At 43.3% G+C, this 9,090-nt stretch overlaps 1 protein-coding gene across 1 annotated transcript in view; it reads left to right on the top strand.

The window, feature by feature from the left end:
* Nucleotides 1-1,154: 1,154 nt before the first annotated feature.
* PCBD2 (pterin-4 alpha-carbinolamine dehydratase/dimerization cofactor of hepatocyte nuclear factor 1 alpha (TCF1) 2) overlaps nucleotides 1,155-9,090 on the top strand; it is a gene marked incomplete at its 5' end in the record, with an annotated part of 19,626 nt that continues 11,690 nt past the window's right edge. The window contains one exon of the mRNA XM_008947279.1: nucleotides 1,155-1,286. Coding sequence (XP_008945527.1) covers nucleotides 1,155-1,286 — 132 coding nt within the window. The remainder of the gene's footprint in view (nucleotides 1,287-9,090) is intronic.

The following is a 9,090-nucleotide window of genomic DNA, read 5'->3' as shown; positions in this document are numbered from 1 at the left end:
TTATTATTGGTGAAAATATTACTCCTTGGTCCATCCTGCATCTTAAACCTCGACGAGGTCTCATTAATTAGGTTAATTTCTGCTCTGCTCGGGCTCACAGCCCCATCTGGTGGCACTGGGGCTGCTGCTGGTCTTTGGAGAAGAGCTGCCAGGGCCCTGGCAAAGACCAAAAATTCCCTGAGCTGATGATGGGTACTCACAGACCTCCAAGGCCTTCGTGAAGCTCTGGAGCAAAACTGCTCAGCCCCTTTCTGAAAGTTCCCCCAAAGCTGATGATACAATAAAGGAGCCTGAATTTTGCTCTGCTGGGAAGAAGGATTCTTCCCACTAAAGCATTGTGTTGATCCTGTGAGTTTGAGAGTCATCTGTTTGTCCAAGTAATCCCTCATGCCCTTCGTCTCTGCTTTTAGGTAAAACATCAAACCTCTTCCAAACACCCTGTAAAACTTCCCTCTGGATCTGGCTGTGGTTCAGGTGCTGATCCAGCAGGATCTGTTAGGTCTGTGCTCCCCGTGGCTTCAGCAGGCCTCTTTTTGCTTCAAAAAAGACCTATTTCAACAGAGGTGCTTTGCAGAATCTAGTGCTTAGACCAGGAACTTGTGACTTCCTGAAATTGTGTCTGTATTGGCATTTTTTTTTCTTTTCTTTGTTAATGAAAAAGCTGTTTGGTGCTTGTAGAACTCCACAGTGTGTTCTATCTTTAAATCCATTCTTGCTTTCTTAGAGGGAGTAAAACGCAAGCTAGGTAGAATGTAACTCCCCATTTTGCTTCTGTCTTTTGTAATAGACCCTGATAACCCTTCTAAGCCTTGTAACTGTACATTTAGAATATGATATAAATAATCCTTTATTTCTATGACAGAGCAGAATATCTGAAAATTAATTAGTGTCACAGCATCTGGATAATTTAGGTGAACAAGGGGTGAGCTCAGGTGTGCTGGTGCTTAACTGACCAACAGAAATGGTCTTTCTTGGCTGGTTTAAATTAGGCTGTTCTGGGAAATTATAAACAGCAAGAAACAGCACAGTGAATTTTCCACCTCTTTGCCTTTTCTAAGTACAGAGCCAGGATTTCATCCTGTGGTTTTCTTGCTGTATGAAAGAGAACCTCAGCCTCACTCGTGTCATGTTTTTGCTTTTTTCTCCCTCAACAGTCTTCACAGTCTCACTGGTTGACAGCAGAGGAGAGGAACCAAGTCTTACTTGATCTCAAAGCTTCGGGCTGGTCTGAGTTAGGTGAAAGAGATGCCATCTACAAGGAGTTCAATTTCAAAAATTTTAATCAGGTAATTATTGTTATATACCACTTTTAGTATAAAGGAAATGTAGTTGCTTTAATTTCCCTGTGTTCTTGATGGGAAAATATTTATACTCAGAAATTTGGGAATATCCTTCTGGGGCCAAACCATTGACATATTGTTTTCTGATTCTGATCTCGTTAGGTGGAGTAAATTAATTTCATTTTGTAGTTAAATCCATTTGTTCTAATATTACAATTTCTTGATTGTAATATTAGGGTCAAGGTCAGGGTCGGTACTGTGGGATTAGACAAGTAATATTTGATCTTGATTTATTTATTTTTCATTACTAGCACTTGTAAATGGCTGCTGGAAATATGTAACTGAGGGACACTGGGGGTCATTTTTATCAGGGAAAAGCTGGAGAAAAATGGGAAAATGTAAGAACAGAAACTTTTGGCAGAGGGGGTGAGGAAAATATGATATGTTTCACCATCTAAGCAGGAGGACAGAGTTCTCTATTCCTGAATATAGAATCCTGGGAGAAAGCAAAAGAGGAGAGAACCACAGAAAAAATCCAGCTCATGAGCAGGGTGGTGCTGGTCCAAGGAGCACAGCCACAGCCCTGAGTACTTCTTTTTCCTGGATTTCACTTCAAACCTAAACATGAATACAGACCAAATAGAACCCTCTCAGATCATTCAGAGAGCACTGAAGGGGGGAAGCCCATGAGAGGGAGCTCACATGAAACCTTGGTGAGATGTGCAGGCAGCTCAGAGCTGCAGGAGCCAGGGGAGACCAGCACATTGGACACTGATGAGGTAGAAGCAACCCTTGGAAGAGCTGAAGCCTTTGTGCTTGGAATATTTATGAAATGGTGTCTCTGCCAGGGCAAGGTCAAAGTCTTTGTTGGTTCAGCACTACTAGAAATTTATTTTTTTCTCCCTAAAGATAATTAAAAAATGGTTTTTGGGTTTTTTTTCCCCCCTTTTTTTCCACACTGTAAACAAGTCAATATAATCAGATGGACTTTGGGCAGGGTGCTGACAGACAGCTCAAGAGACAAACCAGTGTGTTACACCAGCAGATTGTAAATTTTTGCCAAAGCAAAGAGTTTTCTGAGCTGTGGGTTTTGGGCTGTGTAGATTTATCTTGCAACACAGGCAGATATCCATATGTCTTCCTAATTTGAAGACTGATGAAGCACATGGCAGTCTAGAAAGTTGAGTGTATTTAAATATGCTCATTAGCAGATGATGAAGTGCACATTTGTACTTCTAGTACATGTCAGCTTAGAAAGGATACTCAAAAAAACCTTGCCCCTTGGGTTGTTTGGGAGACCTTGGTACAGACTGGCACTGTTGGTTGTCCTTCATGGATGTCAGGTGAGGCAGAAATGAGAGCAGAGGCTGGGAATTACCTTCAAAACTGAACATCCTGTGCTCAGCTGGGAGGACAAGCTGGGCAGGTGGGGCCTCTGTGCAGCCCTGGTTGGATTAAGGTGATTTGTGCATATCTGAAGGCAGAATTTCAGCTGGGGATTTGTAGGAGCTGCAGTGTCCCCAGGACAGCAGAAGCTGTTCCTGTTACCATAGTCCAGGAAAGGGCTCAACGTGCAGATCCTGAGGGGATGTTCAGAGCTGGTACTGGAGAGCAAGTATTTACCCTCTGAGAAGTTGGAGTGGAAAGTGATTTAAAATTTTGCTTATTGATGCTTATGGTTATAATAATTATTAGTCAATATTTTGTTTATTAGGACCTAGGGAACAAACAACAAAAGCAGAGCTGTTTACCTGCATTGTATTTCAAGAGAATTTAGACCCACAATGAGAAAAAATGATCTCCTAGGTACAATTTCTTTCCTTCCATGTAATAACTATTCTGTTTACATTACTTAAAGTTCAAGGATTTAGTAAAAGTCCAAGGACTGAGAAGTAGAATTTCCTTGATCATCTTCCTGCTGCCCTTTACAGATGGTGTAAAATCAGGTGTGTGGGGGGAAAAAAAAATAAAAGAGTAGTCGAGCTGACATGAAAGGTATTTCAGATTTATGTTTTGCAGATGATATTGGTATGATTAATGTATTCATTGCTATATTTTATTGCTTCTCTCAGATAATGTTCATGATGCGTGGAAAATTCCGCGCCTTTAAAATCGATGCCAGGTTTACAAAGTCTCTGTGTGTCAACAGATGTGAAGAATATAAACACAATTTTTTATTATAAAGTCGTGCAAATGTGCAGACATGAGCTTGGTTTATGTATATTCTTTGCAGCAGGAGGATGAAATGAAACTTCTGTGAAACAAGTTATTTAGATTCCTGGAGCTTTCAGGCTGAGATTAGCTCGGTTAAAGCCATCAGCGCTGGGCTGCCTTTGTCAGGCTGACAAGCTAATGACACTTCTGGCTTATGGAATTAGTTTGGAACCCAGAACTTGAAAGCTCTGGTGCTGCTTGTTAATCTGAAGATACATTTTCATGCAAATAGGCTTTGGAGGTACAATTCTGTGGAAGGAGCTGGAAACCAGCCTGGAAACCCTTTGTTAGTAGAGTTGCTGTGGGTGCCCACCACGCCCTAGTCCCGGTGTCATGGTGGTTGCTGCTGTTTTCCTCTTGCCTTTAGCAGGAGACAGGCTGCTGGTGGCTGGGTGTTCTGAATCTTGTATAAAATATGAAACACACCACTGGTGAGGGGAAAAATGCAACCACAGCTCAGCTGGAGAGGAGAGTGCCTTGTCTGGAAGGGCTGTGCTGATCACACCGATGAGCTTTTCCTCCTCACGCCTTGCAGTGGTCACTTGGCATTGCCACTGATGAGCAGCAGGTTGGTAGTGATGAGTTAAAATCAGTCTTTTCCCTCCAGGACCCTTGCTTGGGTGTGCTCACTCAACAGCCACCTGGTTGAGATGCTTTTCCTGAGGAGCATGTGCTTGGTAGAAACCTCTGGCTGTGAGTGAGGTCCTGGAGAGCGGGTAGGCTCAGACCACTCCGTGGCAGGTCTCCAGCCCTGGGTGCCAGTAAGCCTCTGCAAACCTCACAGCCACATCAGGGAGCTTACTCAGGGCCTCTTCCCCTGTCTGCAGGGAGGAGGAAAGCAGCCAGCAAGGCTTTGGGGCCATCATGTAGCATCAAGAAGACTCACACTTGTCCATCCATGTCTTTGTGCTGCTGGAACAAAACATTTCTCTTCCAGCTGTGGAGAGAAACCACTGCTTCCAGTCTGCCTGAGCAACATTCAGAATTGGGATACAAAGTTAATTTACACCTCCAGACTGTGCTGGTAACTTCTCCCAGTTATTCATTCTGCAAACTCACAAAAGAAGCTGTAGAAACATTGGGACTGGTGTTAAAAGTTGATCATCAAGGGAGGGAAGGGCTGCCGAGAACCTTCATGTCTTGGCATGTATCTCAAGTATTTCCTGGGATTTTCTCAGCATTTCAGGTCAGTACCTCTCAGGAGGGGTGATCCTGCAAAAGGGACAGACCTGGCTTAAAAAAAATCTGAGTTTCCCCCAGATTCCTCCCGGGGCCAGTCCTGCGCTCGGCGGGCAGCTACGGGTGCAGGGTGCTGAGCTCTCCATTTGGGTCCCTCACCCAGCTCCTCATTCTCACCACGTTTGCAAGAACATCTTAACTCTTGAAAGACTTCCATGTCTCTTGTCAAAGTTGGTTGGATTTGACCAGAGGGTTTAAGGGGCAACTGCCTGTGTGATTGCATTTCCTTCGGTAATCAGGAGAAGGCAGAAAATGCAGTTAGGAAATTACAAAGGTGGGCATGTTTTGCTTGATGGTCAGGTTCAGCTCTTCCAGCTGCTTTCTTTTATAGGATAAGTTTTTAATTAAGGTTGTTTTTCTTAAAAAAAAAAAATGAAAACTAAATGACATATAGGAAGTTTCTATGAGCCTGAGCAGAGGGGACAGTAAGGAGGCACTTTGGAGGATTGGGTGCAGCCAGAGCAGAAGCATGTGGGGTTCCCTGCAGTTGTGGAGCCCTGGGGTTTGAGTGCTTACTGAAAGCTGTGCAAAAAAACTCTAGAAATATTAAATACATTGTTATTCTCCCTTTGCATTTCTTTTCCAAATTTGCTGGAGCTCTTGCTTGAAATCCAGGAAGAGAAAAATCAGAGCATGTTATGCTAGATGCCTCTTTCCCCCCCCCTTATTGAAGTGCCAATTATTTTCATTTAGCTATAGGGAGACGTGCTCAGATTTGCCCCTTTCAGTTGATCCTCTTTGTTGTATTAGCCCAATTGCACATCCAAATGGATTTAGTAGGGTATGCAATGAATACTCTTTATTTGGTTGGATGGTGGTACTTGGTGCTGGTCCCTGTAACATAATCTGTGTCAATACTTCCTTTTTCCACTCTCGGCACATTGCTTCATCTCCTGCACTGATCAAAGATTGGAAAATTTGGATTTATATACACAGGCAGCATGTTTCATTGCTGCTTTATGTGCTTAATCTTTTGGCTGTTTGGCTGAAATACGTCCACGCCTTCTATGTACTGAAAACATAATATCCTTTAACCTACAATCTGCAGAGTTTGGAATGAATTTTACTTTAAATATTCAGGTTTGGGCCACATCTCCAGCTTTTTATATGCCACAGTGGTCTTGTGGGGTTTTTTTTTCTTCTCCATTGTCTGATAGTGAGGTCATTTTCAGTCCTCTGAGAAATTTTATTCCCAGCCAGATGCGGGCCATATATTAAAAGTAGCACCTGTGGCTAATATCACAGCAGCTTACCATAAATTTACATGGTAACTAGGATTATATCTGTCAAGACTGTTAAAAAATGTCTCGATTTAATTTGATTTCCAGTATTGAAGGAGCTCTCCCAACGTTTTGCTTCATAACTATATTTTAAAAGTTAAAAATCACTCCATTGTTAAGTTTTATAGCACTCCCAGTGCCCATTAAGTTGATTTGTTAAATGGGGGTCAGAATAAAGCAAGCTGGCTACAGGAGGATCGGAAACCAACCCATTTGTGACAAATTTAGTCCTGGGGTGTGAATCTTCTCAGAGCCTGGGGAGTGATTGGATTCAGGTGCAGTTCATGTCTGTTGTGTTTAACCTCAAAGCAGCCTCAGCCCCTGACTGTCACTTCTGCTAATCAAAAGGCAAACCTGTTTTCATTTGTGGGTTTTTTTGGGGGGAAAAGCTATTTTTAATGTTGCTTTGCCTTTTTAGACTTTAAAAATGGCTATTTTTAAGGCCTGCTTGCACCCTCTGCTTGAGTTTTGCATTAGGTTGCCTGTGGAATGAAAGTAAATGATTTTTTTTTTATCCACCTAAGTAGGTGCTGGTTTTCATATAGTCTTTCCTAAACCACTTTGTTTTCCATTATCCTTTGAGTCCTCTCCCATATGCTATGATTTGTGCACCTGCAAAGTTATGAAAGTATTTCTTTTGGTAGTTATGTTGTTCACTAACTTCCCTGAGTTTATGAATACAATAACCCATTTACAATAAATCAGGATTATTTATGAGTGGCTTTGCAGAGTTGAGAAAAATCTTTCTATCTGAAAATAATGAATTTCTGGCATATCTGCCTGTTGACATTTTCCTTTATTAGAAACTGATAGTGAAGTTTTGGGGACTGGCAGGAGTTGACCTGTGGGCTGAGATGGAGTGAAGGAACTGGCTCAGGTGTCTCAGAGTGGAACACAGTAAAAAAATAGATGATTCCTGGATGGTCACACCTTCCTCAAGCTTATTCTGGTGATTGACTAAGTGAATAACTTGCTGGCCTCTGAGTCAAAAGGTTGGAAGGTCAAGGTTCAGCTGCAGGACCTGGACACAGGGACCAGCAGACAGGGAGCTCTGGCTCTGGGTGAGACAAAAGGAGAAATTCTGAGGAGGTGGCTTGCTGGAAAGCTTACAAGGCTCCTTCCCTAGTCTTGGAGGAGGAGGAGATGGTACTGGTGCCATGGTCGGTGTGTCCTATCTCCAGTGATGCTTCCAGTTAACTGGCAGCCAGTGGTGGGAAGTTCTCCAAAGCTGGGAAGTCTCTCGTGGTGGAAATAGGCAATTTGGTTGTGTCTAGGCAGAAACTAACTCCTCAGTGCTGGGAGTTGGGAAATAGAGGATTTATTTTCTTCTCGTGGCCAGTGGGATACAAAACCATATGTAAAGTCAGCCAGTGCTCTGGAATATTTTCAGAGCAGCATTTTGCACTTGGCAGTGGTTTTCTGTCTTAAATAGAGCTGCCTGAGAGCATCAGCAGCCTCTTTCAGAGTCCTTCACAATCAGCCTTATATACCTGGGAAGAGTTGTTTTGTCCTTCAATCCCTTCCTCACAACTTCACAGTTGTAATGCATGTGAGAAGTTTGTGCCTGCTGAAAGTCAGGCAGATGATGAGCAGTGATTGTTCCTCTTTGTACTCTCATCTCCTCTTTGGCCAGGGTCTGTGTGTACAGATCCCACCTCTCCTTGAGTCCCATCTGCTTGGAGTACCAGGGTCACTGCTACAACTGGCTCAGTCTGCCAGGATTATTAAAAATGTCACAATATTAATCATACTTAGATAAAATGGATCACATTTAAGCTGAAAACTCAGAGCAGGCATGTGTCCTTCATCTCCATCCTGCAAGGTGTCCCATCCCAGGTGTCCCAGAAGTTGCATTCGTTCAGTTGTTCTTGTGACATAACTGTTAATTAGAGCTGCTCATTTTCCTGATGAGCCAAGTCCTGTTTCTCCCTAGAATAAACCATTGCTGTCTTTTTTATAATTATTGGGGAGGGTGGCGTTTCTAACTGCTGAGTTTTCCCCACTGAGCAGCCCTGTTGTATCTCCACTGCAGCAGTCTGCTGCTTAAATCTGCCCAGCTGACCTTTGGGCTGCTCTCCAGTTGGCTCTACTACAAATGCTTTCCTGAAAAGATGGATTTATTATCACTCCAGTAAAAATGATTACAGCATTTGCCTTAGCCTCGTCGCAGGCTTTGGTCTGGAAAGTGCAAAACAAATTATTTGTCAAAATGCCTTTTGGATTTCACAAGCTGCCTTGTAGATTTGGAGTGGAAATGTTTCTCCCTCTTTTCAGCTGCACAAACTGCTTGTTCACTCTCTTTGAATTAAAGAGGACGAACGTTTGATCAGTTGATCAGCCCATGCTGGCAGGGCTGCTGTACATTTATACCAGAAGAGAGCAAATGTGAGCAGGTCAGCCTGATTTTAACTGCAGTTTGGGCTCATTCCTTCTTAAAACACCTCTAGAAATGAAGGGAAAATTGAATTCATTCTGCTGGGCACCTTCATGTGGGAAAAGGCAAATGAGACTGATGCTGCCTTTGCTGAAGAAGATGGTCTCTCACAGTAATTTTCTGAAGAAAGTGGTTGCTCAGAATAATTTTCTGAAGAAGGTGGTTGCTCAGAATAATTATCTGAAGAAGATGGTTGCTCAGATCAATTTTCTGAAGAAGGTGGTTGCTCAGAGTAATATTTTACCTTTTCAGCTCAGGAAACCTGACGTCTCTCCACTCTGTGCTTTAACATCTATTTTCCTGGAGGTTCTGGAGAGCTGCTGATAAATACAAACAGCACATCTCTCTGTGGGAGTTATTTAACCTTTCACATCCCCTTGCTTTTGGAATCCCTTCTCCACCAGCAGCTCTCACTTGCTCATCCCCCCATGAAGGAGACACACGCTTTGGGATACCACGCGCTGCAGCCGCGATGAAAAACGGACTCCGGCTGGCCGAAGAAACTAAAATAACCCCACTCCTCCTTTTCAAACTGACCCGTGACTCCCCAAAAACCCATCCAGCCCCCTGGCTGAACGTCCCTCCGTTCCCCCACAGGCTGTCCCTGCAGGCTGACCTCTCCCATCTGCCCCTCTGGCGGGAG

The sequence above is a fragment of the Merops nubicus genome, unplaced genomic scaffold (genome assembly GCF_000691845.1).
Source record: "Merops nubicus isolate BGI_N331 unplaced genomic scaffold, ASM69184v1 scaffold10799, whole genome shotgun sequence".
Taxonomy (NCBI): Eukaryota; Metazoa; Chordata; class Aves; order Coraciiformes; family Meropidae; genus Merops; species Merops nubicus.
Note: the sequence above shows the minus strand (reverse complement) of the source record. Positions and strands in the feature narration are given on the sequence as shown.